The sequence below is a fragment of the Papilio xuthus genome, unplaced genomic scaffold, assembly GCF_000836235.2.
Source record: "Papilio xuthus unplaced genomic scaffold, Pxut_1.1 DF827542.1, whole genome shotgun sequence".
NCBI lineage: Eukaryota > Metazoa > Arthropoda > Insecta > Lepidoptera > Papilionidae > Papilio > Papilio xuthus.
In genome coordinates, this window is record NW_013531107.1 from 3,695,062 (window position 1) to 3,710,583 (window position 15,522).

The window sequence follows — 15,522 nt, forward strand, 5'->3', positions numbered from 1 at the left end:
CTCAAACTTCTTGATCGAATCAAGTATCATTTGGTTTCATTGTATATTTTGACCAAATATTCCATCTATTACTTAAAAGTGCTTATTATCAAGTTTTATGCATCGTATGATGTGATCCTTATTTATTCTAAACACTAATCCTATTATGCAGAACTATTTTTGTTGAAAAATATGGAGGTGTCAGGCGCGGGTATGTTAATTCAGTAACAAAATAATTTCACAATAATTCTTATCTATTTTCTTTGTTGCAACTAAAGAATAAAACATTGTTAATATCATAATAAATTCTAAATAATTATATGACAATTTTCCTTTGAATTGTTTCTCTGACAACAGACAAAATAAACAATATTTTAACGCCGTATATCTGCTGAATTTTATATATTTTGATTATAATTGTATAATTACTGGTTCTGGAAAACGGAAAAATTCTATGGTTTAAATCAAAAATTCTAAAATTATGCTGAATAAAGTATTAGATATTTTAAAGAAAATTGTAATACTATAAATTACTTTTACAATCGGTCATTTAATTAATTCAAATACAGTTACACTCCATTGACTTTCTATAACAAACATAATTGGACAATTTTATGTTAGAATGTGTCATAATCTTTATCTAGAACAAACAGAGCCAAAACAATGAGCTCATTCTGATTTTCACAGGGAAATCACCCAATGCAACACTATCATTTAGATATAATGCAAATAATGAAGAGTTAGAGGAATTATTTCAACCATGTGAAGATGATCCTCCAACCCCACAATGTGAACCACCAGTTAAAGAACCTATAAGTGCCAGCCCAAAACGTGGGGACAAAACATCAATCATAGATAAATATTTCAAGTCTATGCGCACTGAAAAAACAATTGACAAACAAGATGACTCCAAACAAGCAGAGAGTAAATCTAATGAAGAAAGTAAAAGTCCAGTTCCACCAAAAGAAGTCTCTTCATCTCCAGTAAAAGACTATCTAAACAGATTAGGTAAAAGAAGTACTTCTGAGTCTATACCTGAAGGAAAAGAAAGTGCCAATGAGACTTGGAAGATATTCCATGATTTCAAATTCAAAATAGCTCAAGCTGTTGAAGATATGAAAACTAGATCAGTGGAAGGTAAATTGTTTATTATATTTTCTATGATTTATTTATTTTTTATCTCTAACTTATTAGTTGCCAATGTCTAGGGTTGTATGTGGCATTATTTATTTATCATAATTAAAGAATAATGGTGTTTTAGTACAGATTTTGTGCCTAAGAGACTAAAATACTTATTACTATTAAAATAATATATGCATGGCCAGTTTTATCCTAACTCTTTTATAATTATTCTCTGTGTAAATACTTTTCTTAAGTGGGATATTTAAAGATTACATTGTATTGTTTTGTTTATAATAGAAACAAAAGAGAAATCTCTACCTCGAGAGAGTTCGACTTCAGATTCTGAAGAAAACTCAGCAATTAAAGATACTGATCAGCATAGTATAGGAGACACAGATAACCAGGTGATAAAATATGTCTTTAATTATGTAAGAATTTTTACTAAAAACTTTTTAATTCAATCATAGTTACACCATCAATTATCTTGAAATAATTGATGGTGTAACTATTATTATAGTACTTGTCTACTCTATGTTAAAAAGAAATTATAATCTATACAGGTTTCCTCTCTTGACAGTAGCATACAAAATCTCTCTGAAATGACTCAACCTTTAACAGCAAAGGCTTCAGAGCGCGATTTAAGCCTTGCTAATAAAAATGCAACTGATTCAAGTGAAGATACACATAAAATACTAGGTAAGTAATAAGATAATTTTTAAAAAATATTTAAATTGTTTCATACAAAAATAAAAAATTTAGAAAGAAAAAAAATTTCAGGTCATAATGAAACTATAGAAGTTCCGAAAGATGATAATGTTGAAATAGAGTCAGGTGTGGAGGCATTAGAGGATACGATTGATGCATTTGGAGATGTAACACAGTTAGATTCAGAGTCACATGATAAACCCATTGAAATCACATCAGCCATCCCTCAACCTTTAGTCGCTCCTATGGACTTTAACTTTCCACCGAGCAAAAATGGCTTAAATAATAATAACGAAACAACCAGAACAAGAACAAACTTCTTCAATTGTACTATGTACTTTCTCACAATTTTCCTATTATTAAATTATATTTTGTTCCCGAATTCAAATGTTTGGATCGGTTTTCTATTAGGTCTTTGGGTTTTCTATTTTATAACATGTTTCAAGACATGGGTGTTAGATAATTATTTTAGTGAATGGGAACCCAAGAGGAGTTTTTATCAATTTAAACAGAGCAATGATGTGCCTGTTGCTTATACAATACCTGCAGTTAAAGAACATACACCTATGAAGAAATACGAGGTAAGTAATGTCCACATCAGGAAAGTCAGTCTAAATGGGCAACGGTGACTCAAGGGTTAAGAACTTGTCTTGCAATCTACAGGTCCTAAGTTCGAATCCTTCTATGTACCTATGTAATTTTCGATTTACATACGATGTACATTTTTCCGACGTTCGTACGGTAAAGGAAATCGTGATACAACCTGCACATATCTGAGAAGAACCGCACCGGGCCAGTGTGGTTAACTATAGCCTGGTCACCCCTGATTTAGAGTAGGCTCCGAGCCTACAGTACATGAATTCTAAATGTATTTTTAAGAATGTTTTTTTATAAGAATACAATGTGGAAGAATAAATATATACAATAGTAATTTAAAAACCTATAACTTACGCTTGTCTATATTACAATTTTATTTATTTTAGGGTTGGATAAACCATTACAGGTGTCCCGATTACGATCCGTATACATACCACATAAATAAAACAACTACTGCATTTATGAAATTGGAAGGTAAGTTTTTAATTTCCTTCCAAAATTTTGAAAAACTAAATTTAAATTTATGCAAAAAAAAATAAAGGAGTTACATTTTTTTAATCGTTTTTTGTTCTTTTAGGTTGTAATTTACGTTTATCCTATACAACGACGAAAATCGCCAAGAGGGCATTATGGGACGAAAAAATAGAGAATGTTGCATTTTATCAACACAGACTCTACAATTTAACAGGAGCTCGAATTATTTTGCTGCCAAAAGGTCTCGTTAGAAGAAGGTAAGTTTTCTATTTATTTATATGTATATTATTATTATATTCCTACAGGTATTTATTATTTTATATTGCGCAATGTATAGTCGCTCAAAACTATCGTGGTCATCTTCCTGTAAATTCCAGTCTTTTTGCAGATAACTAATTATTGTATAATTTAAATAAGATTTTATACAACATTTCGACAATAATTTTTTTCGAATTTTTGACGTTCAAAATGTTAAGCAACTTTAAAAAAAAATCCTTAAGACGTCAAACTTTAGGTAAGCAATGGCAGCCAAAAAATTTGTTCATAAACAAAAAAAAAGTAAAAAAGAATGACAAAGTTAGTAAACATTATTTTGTACGCTTCGACAGTAGTATTATTTAATAAAATTTACACAGTCGACTGTAAATTTAATAACGCAGGAATTATCCGCACCTCATACAAGGATTCTAATCTGTGACATGGCCGTTTGCTATTAAAATATCCTGGTAAAACGCATTTAAAGTAAAATCTACTTAAAACGTGTTTTATCAAAAACGTGAACACACCTGTTAATTACTAAAAATGACAACACTAATAAATTGTAATGCCTACAATTAATTCGTTACTCTAATCGGATAGCAACCTTTTTGATATGATAACATTATAAGGTTAATGACCTATTCTTGCGCCCAATTCTTTTGTTTTGAGCAGTTGTTTATTTTTAATTGGTTCGTACACGAACTACGAGCGACATTGAACGAGTTCTTTGTTTGCTGTTTATAAATTGACAGAATACCTGCGTAGTTGTAACGCATTTTCGTTGACCATTTGGGCGATGTGCCAAAGTGTCGTTTACCACGACAAATGCTCATAATATTTTATTTTATTAAACTATAATGGATGCCATTTGTCACACACAATGAATTTATTTATATAATCCTAAATAATTTGTTTTAAAATTGACGTATTATATTATAAAGTAAGTTACCTCCGCACACAGCTGCTACCTTCCAGTGAAAGGTCTGTCAAAATAGATCCAGCCGTTTCGTATTATAGATTACCCGGAACAAAAGCAGATTTGTAGATAGACATGCAGAAATGTTAAAAAATTGGATTTTCATTATAACCATCGTAAATACGTCGTGTGTACGAATTATGATATCTTTTATATTATAGATATATCAACCTTTTTTTTTTCAGAGGGGAATGCTTTAGGCATACTCCGTGCCTCGGGGAAGGCACGGTAGTTATGTGGTACGCCACGGGATCGTGTTAACTTACCACCGCGACGCCCCACTGATAGATATATAAACCTAACATACTTAATTATAGAATTCAAACGTAAACCCAAATGATACATTGTTATTTACATCAATAGCACCGACTACAAGTTCAAATTATCCTTACGAAACTCCGGTATTAAATAGCAGCTACCGGAAAGCGGAAATTTTGTAGTATTTATACAACTTATCTTTAGTGAGATAAGTTTTATAAGTGCTTGCTTTTGACGTGTTATTACATTGGTTTTCTGGGAAACATTTCTTCGTGCGTGTAAAATTGTAAACAAGGTGACAAAATATTGTCATTCCATTATAGTACCTATACAGGGACGGCTATTGATTCAACTAACTAGTTGAATAACCAGTTTAACTCCTTTCAGCGTTTCAACCGTTGAACGTTTTTCGTTCAACTGGTTATAATTCATCATAAGTTAACATAGGCGTCGCTTGTTTTTTGTCGCCAGAATTTCTGTCTCGTTAATCGAGTAGTTGAAAAATCAAAATAAACGTTTCTTTTCGTTGATAACAGAACCGTTAACGACCCATCTCTAGTATACATACGATACACAGTTGTTTTATTTTTAAAATATGGGTATATCGTCATATCAAAGTTAATGTCCGAGTTAACAAGTTGCTTGTTTTTTTCTTATTCAACTCGTTTTCTATATTGACGTCTTAGTAGTGATTTATTTGTACTTCAATGACACGAGCTGACCTTGGTCGTCACGCTCCGTTTCACTTAACTTATCATAATGTCGGTCTTCCGTTTGATTTTTAACGTAATATAATCCACTTTCACATATTAAAGATAATAAGATTATTCACCCAACACACACCATAGGCGATTATACGAATTAAAAAAAAAGAATCGAAATAAAACGAATATTCATGACAGTATAAAATTTAATTATGGTCATTGGGTGGGATTAAGTAAGCTACGATAATCCCACCGAATGACCACACTCTATGTATTGACATACGATCTAATTCTTAATCACCAACGAACCCTAAACAATGGTGTGCAACCTGAGGGAATTCGAACATACAATACCTAAAGGTTTTCAACTATTCAGTACTTAGTTAATGTTATAAACTTAATACTCAAAACTCGAAAAGTTTATGTGGACGCGGTTATGTCTTTCTAATCGTACTAATATTATAAATGCTAATGTTTAGATGGATGGATGGATGTTTCATTGGATCTCATAGAAATTTGGCATACATATAGAACATAGTCTGGAAGAACACATAGGCTACTTATTATGTTTTTTTTAATCCGATTGGACGGAGTCGTGGGCGACCGCTCGTAATTAAAAATTGTTGATTGTCACAGTTAAAGAAACTTCCTGCTCTATTCGGTGAAATTACATTTGATGCGTCAAATGTAATTAGTTCGAAAATTTGTTATGACGACATACATACGTGCTAAATGATAGCTCTTATGGTCACATATCCCCAGTGGGAAGCGAATTTAATTCTTTCACTGTAGTGAAAACATATATGTTTTATGTCTATTTTTGTCTAACTTGCGTTAACGTGACCTTAATTTCTTGTTTTGCATATAGGCAATGGAGCAAGAAATATCCCATCTGCATAATACTCAATGAGAAGGAAAAGATTCAAGTATTAGAAAAGGAAAATGGGTCGGTAGAAAAAAAACTTGCCGAATCAACAGAAAAGAAAACTAAAGAACAAATACCGGCACATGAGACAGAGAGTACGGAGACGAATACGAGTCCTGAAAAAAAGAAGAAATTTATATGGAGAAGACGGGAAAAGAGGTACGTGTAAAGATTTTTCTTTTATGGAACATCCTTTGTATAGATTTACTATGCCAAATCTACGCTAAGGCTTACCTTTAGTGACTAATTAAGGACTTTTAGTGCGTCGAATAAATATGGCATGATTCATATTTTTGTAAAATTTCTGGCATACATTTAACATATCCTTATCGCTATATTTTCAATATATTATTCTTGAAACCGTTTGTGCCCGCTTTCGTTTGTACAGAATTAAATCAAATATTTTTAATAATAAGCAAAGCCTATGTTACTCAATATTAATGTAACTTTCTAATTGCAAAAAGAAACTCAGTTCATTAGTTTTTGAGTTTATTCGTTACATACAAAAATACAAATATTTCGTCTTTTTTATATATATATATATTACACGTGTATTGATTAAGCTATTCTATGTTATATCGTTTTGAATTTGTTATGTTTGACATAGTATGAGTTGTTGATTAGATTTGGTTTGTGTAGATAATTTACATAAATATTATATCGTTTTATCGCTTTATAATTCGAAATAATTAAAGCATCGTTCATTCGTAAATACATTTTGTTACAATAGAAATACATAGGAGAGTCATAGCTCCAGTGTATCCATGGACATGCTCCATGGATTACTAGTAGTTGCCCGTTTTTTTTTATATCAAAAGGTCACAAACGAGCGAGCGGCAACCTGAAATCGCTGAAATAGCGAAGCGACCGTCGCCCATAGATATACGCAATTGCATATACGTTGCCTACCTTTAATTGACAGAGGAGGCGATGCACAGAAAGAATATATTTTCCCTTCGCATGTATCCACTCATCCGAAAAATCCACTGCCATTTCCCATTCTCTCCTTAAAAGAAAAAGGGTGGAAAGGGAAATTGGACTAAAATTATAGCTCCGGGACGCACACTCATCAGACACGGAATTGCTTCCACTTGACGCGTGTCTTCTGTGTGGTCGTGATATTTTGCCGGGCGAGCCGAGCCAATTTCTGCGGAAATATTAAAGCGGTCACTACCACTATTTAAATGTTCGGAGCCGTGACTCCGTCTCAGCATTCGCATTTATAATATTAGTTAGATTTTAAATTATTTCTTGTCTATGGGAAAATATAAATGAATATCAGTTACAACAAGTTTGAGCCTGATTCTTGGAACGAATTAATTATTAAATCAACATGTTAATGTGTGGTTTTTATGAATGTTTACCAGTGAACTTGTTTTTCAATTGTATAAATATTAACGATGTTTTTATGTTTTTCTTTCTTTATTATACAAAATAAGTGTTTGGAAAGAACTGGCGGCTATCGCCACCAGCTTTTAACATGCTTAAAAGTGCCATTGTTTGTGTCATTTGAAACTTTTTAGGCTAGACATACATGTCAGAGGCTTCAACATTTTTAATTAAATTCCAGGAATATTATATAATTACTAGTTATCGCCGGCGACTCCATCCGCGCGGAATAAAAAAACTATTGTTCGCAGCGTAATGTTATATATGCTTAAAGCCTTCCTCTATAAATGGACTATCCAACAAAAAAAGAATTTTTCAAAACAGATCAGTAGTTCATGAGATTAGCGCGTTTAAACAAACTCTTCCGCTTTATAATATTAGTATAGATTTATATCTAATTTTGTTCCAACAGACAGAATAAACGCGTATAAACATTAACTTGATATATTTCTCCCTTCACAGTAATTCGCAAAGCGAAAGTGAACCTGGAAAGGAAGGTTTGAGACATCGACTTGTAAGAAAAATACATCGAGGTAACTATTCATTTAAACATTCATTGTAGTCAAAACAACTTATTTTATTAATGTCTAGAAGTAATTTACTGATACAAAAACCTGACTTAATAACGTGTAGGAACTACATATTGTTAATTCTATACGTCTCGTTTGTTAGCGAGAAATATGTTAAAAAAATCGTAAATATTCTATCTAAAAGTTCTTAAAGATCAGTCATTTTAATTATGCAAATGCAAAGCGCGTTCGTATCAATGATATCGAAAATCTTTTTTTGTTTATTATGTATTTTTAGACATTATTAGTTAGGATGCTTTGGCGCGAATGTCGCGCTTTCATTACAACGTGAAGTATCAGAATGATTAGTGAGGGGACATAAACGTCGACACAGTACACCGGCACAGTGTCGGATTTCCTAACAGTATCCATAACAAAAAATTACTGTAAACGAATATTACATAACCAACATATCTTCGTTTAATACTGACGTAGGTCGCCCTTTAGTAATTTTTAATAGAACTTAACATATAAATCACATATACTTCAACTAGTCAAATCGCTTAAAATCAACCATCGAATTATTAAATATCAACAGACAAACGGTCAGACAGTTTGTCATCATCAGCGGACACAGACGTGCCGGTGACGAGCGACAAGTCGCCGCAGTCGGAGGAAGCACCGACTCCAGAGCCTGACCCCGACCTCGCCTCCAAGTCCGCCACCAGTACTAAAGATGATAACGATGATGAAATCGATGATAGCGAATTGTCGCGGATTAAAGAGTTCTTGGATGAAGCGGTAAGTATCAAGAATATTTAGTCATTCTACAAAATATCGTTATATGCTCTTTTATAAATATGTAAATAACTTTTGTCGCGATTCCGTCTTTGTGGAATTAAGAAAAAACTTAGTAGTCTATGTGTTCTTCTGGACAATATTCTGCATATATACAAAAATTACATCGAGATCCTATGAGTCGTTCCGGAGGTACCTTCTAACAAGCATCCATTTATCCATCAAAAAATGTTGGTTATATCCAAAATAATTGTTTATTACAAAACTTTGTAAATCCTGTCTGCTGTCTTTTATTATCGTATTCCATTGCTGAAAGAATCGTTTTGTGTCAGGAGTTGGAAGGCACCGGGGAGGGCGGGCCGGAAGGCGAGTGGAGCCTACACGTGAAGCAGTCGCGCGACAAACACGCCCATCTCTTTCTTTTTGCGCGCACCGGCCGCGACAAACACGAATGGTAATCATAAAAAATCGTTTGAAATTACTAATCTTAGGACTTAAAAAGCAGATTTTTTTACGTTTTTGAAATGCGCCTTAATTGTAGAGATAAAGTTCAAAACTCTCGATAGATCAACTACTATAAAAGAAACAAGCAATTTAACATGACAGGAACCTTTAAATTTTTTTTTTTAAATTATATGATAGGTACCGTCGTCTGAACGCCGCCATATCTGAAGCGAATGCGTCGAACGAATCATCTATAGTGGAAGAAAAGCTGGGGAATGACGCGCAGGAAACCAAAGACGGCATCGAGCTCGCTGTGTATAAGCTGACAGAAAAGGATACAATCGCATTTGGCAAGGTAAAGACAAAGTTTTAGTAGTGTTCCATTTGCCGATTAATTATGTTACAGTGTTAACTTCATATATTGTTATCTCTATATTGTTAAAGAGAATGAAAGAGATGCCATTATGTATTTATAGAACTGCTTCCTTTTAGTTAATTGTTTTATTTGTCGATCGATGTTGCAATTAAAATATTTGGTTATTACAGAACAAAACAAGTGAGGTGACATCAGAGGTGTTTCCACCATACCCGTCGCAGTCGGAGTCCTATGAGAAGACATTCTGGCCGTACCTATTTAAAATAATACAGGTATGTATTTTGATTATTTTTCAATATTTTACGAACAAATGAAAGTTATTAATTATCTGACATATAGTTTTAATTTTAATTAAAATTTAAGGAGCACTTACATTGTTCCACTTACATTTTTGTCTTTATTGTTTATAACATGCGACGAAAAAGTAAGATCTCTCAAGAGCACCTTCAAAGAAGTTACTCTTTATCGCAGGGGTTGTAATGTGGGATAAAAAATGCTCTGATGTCCGACATTTTTTTAATCTTACTTCGCCCACGTTAAGACCTTAATATCATTTGTATGGGTTTGTGCGTGTGTAGTCGCACCAAAGTAAACAGCGTCACACGAGCGAGGTGGGCGTGATGTGTCAGCTGGAGCCCTCGCCGCACGACCGCGCCAAGCCCAAGAAGAAGAAGAAAGGCAACGTTCGTTACCTCACATTCTCTTCACTGTACATTGTAGTCACTTATATTGGTAACATCGTATTGGTTTGAAATAGAATACAGATTTATAAGAAAAAAAAGTATTTATTATTTCCATTAAATTAAAAAAAAAATTTTTTTGACGCTGTGAATTGTGTTCTCATGATCTTATTTGAAGACAAACTTTAATACGTACTGTAGAACAACGTCTTTATGTCACTACATAACGTAGTTTGTTAAGTCATTGTAAGAAATTTATTTATTCCTAAGGTAATTTTTATTAGCTAAATGGAAAAATAGACAAATAGTTATTGAGTTATCTATGTGAATGTATATGAATATGCAAGTATCTTAGAGTTTCCAAATTGTTTATATATCTAGGGGTGGACTATTGCCCCTACCCCCCCCCCCCTATTGGCGACGCCCTTGACATTATTATAGTGTATATATGAAAAATAGGGTGTTTTTTCAGCCGCAGAGCTCTGTGGTGGAGTGCGAGTGCCGCACGCTGCCGGCGGAGGTGACGTGGGTGAACACGGTGCTGGCGCGGCTCATGTTCGACGTGATGCGTGACCCCGCCACCATCGCACGCTTACAGAACAGGATACAGAGGAAGCTTAACACGTTAAAGGTAAACACGTTAAAACGAAGGAAAAGATAATGGAGCAGAGACGAATATGTCTTTATATAAACCTTAAAATAATGGATTAATTATGTTCCCAATGCAATGAAAAATCAATGGAAGAAAAACTGCTTTTCTAACTATTTGTATTTTGTTTGATTGAAGTAGGATTAAATGAACCATAAACAAACAAAAACATTTTATTTTCTATGCAAAGAATAATGTAATCTGTTGTCTATAGTCATGGTAACAATTTCCGTGAAAATTTACTCAAAAAATAATAGTAAAGTAATTTTTTAATTTTTTTTAAGATAGTTCAAAAATTATTTATTACAAAAAAATAAAAAAAGGAAAACTAATATAAAAAAATCTCGAACGACGTAAAAAAAATTATTCCCTTAAAGAAAAATAAACATTGTGCAAATTACGAAATGTATTGTTACAACAGTTTGATGACGTCATAATACAAGTCAGTTTGTGTTGCCAGTTGCCGTCATTCATGAGTCCGCTGGTGGTGACGGAGCTGTCACTGTCGGGGGCGTGCCCGCTGGTGCGCGGCGTGTCTGCGCCCGCGTGGGACGAGCGCGGCGTGTGGCTCGACGCTGACGTGCGATATGACGGCGGAGCGCACATCTCTATACTTACACAGATCAATCTCATGAAACTTAAGGAGAAAAGTAAGATAAATTTATCTTCATAATCTTATGAATATTATAAATGCGAAAGTTTGGATGGATGGATATTTGTTTGTTAGAAATTATTTCCATAACGAATGCGTGGATCTCTATGAAATTTGGAACATATGTAGAACATATTTTTTTTTAATATCAGGACGGAGTTGTGGGCTACAGCTAGCCTATGTCACTCAGAGATAGATTTCCAAAAGTGAAATAATTTTTTAAAACTGCAGTAGCTTCGGAGCCTATGTAAACAGACCAATCTTTCTTCTTTATAACTTTAGTATAAACTAGCTGTCGTCCGCGACTCCGTCCGCGCGGGATTAAAAAAAGATGTTGGCCAATTCTCAGGCCTACTCAATATGTTCACAAAATTTCATGAGAATCGGTCAAGCCGTTTCGGAGGAGTATGGGAACGAAAATTGTGACACGAGAATTTTATATATAAGATAAATCATATATAGCTCCCCCTGGTAGTCAAATCATGAATACTCTGTGCCGCTAGATGGCGCTATTATTAAAGCTTAGATAATAGCGTGTGAAAAATTATTATTACATTATTTATGCCAAATTGGCTGCCTAGCTTTTATATGTTATATATATTCACATCATATATTCGTTTATTACACAGATGTTACTCTGGAAGACCAATTGATGGCGACCACAGAAAACGTTGAAGAAACTGACGTAAATTGTCCCACGACCACTGGCGCAGAGAAACAGTTGAGAGTAAGTACAATACTTTTAATATCGCATTGTCCTCCATAAACAAAGTATAGTCTATGGATTTATTTTGTCTGTTGTTAATAAATCTAATTGCAGTCTTATTAAGGGAAAATTGTTTAAATAGCTTTGCAATAATTTCTTATTTCCATTGAATTCCACTATAAATAATAAATCTTTTTTCTACCTAATATTACAAACTAGCAGTCGCCCGCGACTCTGTCTGCGTGGATATATAAAAAACTTAATTAGTGTAGATCCATTCAGCCGTTGTAGAGATATCTTCAAACACCCATCCAAATACAAATTAAGTTTTTTTTAATAATATCTAATTGCATATAATTTGTAGAAACGCAAGCCGGCTATATATGACAGTGACATAGAAGACTCCGCGGAATCGAGCAGTGATGATGACAGTCCGCTGGTGCAGCCTGTAGACAGCGGCGAGAACGTCGTCATATCTGACTCCTCGTAAGTTTACTGCTGGTACACACTGCACATACATTCACATAACAACTTTATAAGTCACACTATATGACATCATGTACAATTGTATTCTAGTATAGTATTTTTCAAATATCTTACCGGCTCAACATCTCTCGTGTGAAGTTTCGAGCCAATAAGATATGTGAAATTTACTATAAAAACTGGCTTTTGAGGGAGTCAATTGTTAATTTTTTGTATTTTATTTTCAGATCAACAATGACAGAAGGAGGATCATCAAAGAAGAAGTTCCTTCGAATGGTCGACAGGATTGCAACTAATAAATATTTTCAACAGGTACTATATAAAATATTTTACTTTACTCTACCATATTTATTACTACGGATATTGATGATTGCTATAATCTTACTTAATTATAAATGCGAGTGGTTAGTTGGATGTATGGATGTTTTGAGGTATCTCCGGAACAGCTTAATAGATCTCGCTAAAATTGGCATAGTTGCCGAACATGCTCTGGAAGAACACATAGATGACTTATTTTTCTTTTTTTTTAATCCGGCTGGATGGAGTCGTGGGAGTCTTACTATAAATGCGACAGTCTAAATGGTTGAATGATTGTTTGTTTCAAGGTATCTCCAGAACGGTTTAGCGAATTAAATTTGGCATACTTATAGAACTTAGTTTGAAAGAAAACATGGGCTACCTACTAGGTTTTTTTTTATTTTCTTGTGGATGGTATTGCGGGCGACAAGTAGTAATATATATTGTAACGAGAAAATCGTATTAGAGAGAAACCTCTATAGGCAAGACAAATATCACAGTCCCTTGGGTTTTTAATCTTACTTAAGTTGTATGTGTTGTAGGTGACTGACTACAAGTACGTGAAGCGCGCGATGGAGGGCCTCTCCAACACGGACATCAAGCTGCAGCTGGAGGTGCACGGCCTGGAAGGACGCCTCGCCCTCAACCTGCCCTCTCCGCCACATGACAGGATATGGATAGGGTGAGCCATCATAATACTACAGCCTTCTGCACTGCTGAGTCATCAAAATTGTATTTGATATTTTTGTATTGATAAAAATAAATATGTATCAAATCTAACCATTCTGTGCTTATCCAGAACTATGACGTCATAATATGACGCTATTTTATGCACTTTTATATTTTTAAAGCATTGTATCTATTATATCTATTTAAATAAATAAACATCAATGTATGTTTGTCCTCTATTTACTAATAAAGTAATAAAGCGTAATGAAATTTTTTACTTAACTAGAGTCTATATAGTCCTATTGACGTATCATGACCTTTTTTAATGTAAAATATTCACTGACCACTATATTGGATAGGCTATGTGAAATGGTTTTCTGTGCCTATTTGATTTTTCATATTTCGGATCTAGCTTTTAGTGTTCAAAAATTCAACTAATTATAGAAATAGAAATGATGCGAGACTATCTAGCATGTATCAATAAAGATTCGATATAATTTTAGTTTTTTACTTTTGCAGTTTCCGCACGAATCCGCAACTAGTGCTGCGCGCGCGACCCGCAGTGGGCGCTCGTGCGCTGCGCTTCGCTCACATCTCCAACTGGATAGAGCAGAAGTTGACCAGAGAGTTCGAGAAAGTTCTAGTGCTGCCCAACATGGAGGACATACTGATAGACCTCATGACACCCACGCCCGTCAGCTTTGAGTGAACTTCTGTAAGTTAATCCAAATTATTATAATGATGTGATTATCTTTTGACTTGTTAATTATTTATACTAAAATGCGATCGTCGAACTATCTTGTTTTTTTTTCGATTTATATTCTCAAATGTAAAGAAAATAGTAATCTAAAATCTATAAATGGACTGGCTATAAGTCGTTGTATTCTGTGCCTATTTCATTATCGCCATGTTGGCTTAACGGGCACGTTTAAATCGGAACTAAGCCGTAATTCCAAAGCCATCGCCTTCGATCCATTTATATAGTTTTCATACATTTTTTTTAATATTGCTCACTTTAGTATGTGAAAATAGTTTTGGCATTAAACGTGATATGGAATTAATAAGTCAAGAAATAATCACACTTATTATGCAAAGTATATGGGCCAAAATATTGTATCTCGATTTTTCAGGTAATATTCCCTAATTATTGTCAAATGTTAATAAAATTGTTCTTCGTCAAAAAGTAAAAAAAAAAGTATAAAGACAAAGTATGGAAAGTTAACTTGTTAAGGCAAAGGAAATATCATTCTGCCACCACAGATAAATATTTAAAATAAAAAAATGTAAAGTTTTTTTTATTCCATTGCTACTATTTTTTGTAGACGCACATTCAATCCATTAAAATAATGGCGTCAAATTTTTAAAATATTTTTTTTTAATTTATCATCACAATTTTTTTATTTATTTTTTATCATTGCATTAAATTCCAAAGTATCGATAACAGAATTTATTGAATTATTCTATATGAAAATTTACCAAGTTCCTTTGTATTTAGTCAAGGATTTCTCGAAGTTACTGAATAAAAATTAATAGTGAGTTTGCATTTAATTGTACTATCAAGTTACTATTTTAGTTATAGACATTATAAAAATAGATAAAAGATATTTTTAATATAGTTGACCGTTTTCGTAAGTTTTTTTTTTAATGATTATTGAATTAAAAATCGATTCGAAAACCGTTTCTAATCGATTTTCTTGTGAAATCGAGTTTGTCTTTATATGTGTAAAATAAGTACCATGTTCAAATACATATTAGGCATTTGAGCGTATAAATAAGTTAAAGACTGTCGCTACGGTTAGCAAAAAAAGTCGGTAAATAAAAATATATAGGTGTTTGTATATAAAAAAATATTCCACAAATATTATATTTATT

At 33.3% G+C, this 15,522-nt stretch overlaps 1 protein-coding gene across 4 annotated transcripts; it reads left to right on the forward strand.

The window, feature by feature from the left end:
• Window positions 1–8: 8 nt before the first annotated feature.
• Window positions 9–15,522, forward strand: LOC106119103 (uncharacterized). 4 transcript variants are annotated; one of them, XM_013313970.1, is made up of 21 exons: window positions 9–190; window positions 667–1,116; window positions 1,399–1,505; window positions 1,662–1,797; window positions 1,879–2,387; window positions 2,790–2,877; window positions 2,981–3,134; window positions 5,942–6,157; window positions 7,850–7,920; window positions 8,495–8,697; window positions 9,027–9,148; window positions 9,337–9,493; window positions 9,685–9,786; window positions 10,093–10,197; window positions 10,667–10,825; window positions 11,304–11,493; window positions 12,125–12,222; window positions 12,566–12,687; window positions 12,912–12,996; window positions 13,524–13,663; window positions 14,170–15,522. In XM_013313970.1, exons 1-21 carry the CDS (start codon window positions 172–174, stop codon window positions 14,357–14,359), a joined length of 3,423 nt encoding a protein of 1,140 aa, XP_013169424.1. In that variant the 5' UTR covers window positions 9–171; the 3' UTR covers window positions 14,360–15,522. The 4 variants fall into 4 exon arrangements, with proteins under 4 accessions (XP_013169424.1, XP_013169425.1, XP_013169426.1 ...); XM_013313971.1 differs by having other exon boundaries at window positions 10,673–10,825; XM_013313972.1 differs by lacking the exon at window positions 10,093–10,197.

Excerpts from the sequence above, each read along its gene's own strand:
- LOC106119103 (XM_013313970.1), top strand. Across the intron at positions 10,826-11,303 it reads GGAAGCTTAACACGTTAAAG|TTGCCGTCATTCATGAGTCC; the intron begins GTAAACACGTTA and ends TTGTGTTGCCAG. Across the intron at positions 12,997-13,523 it reads CTAATAAATATTTTCAACAG|GTGACTGACTACAAGTACGT; the intron begins GTACTATATAAA and ends TATGTGTTGTAG.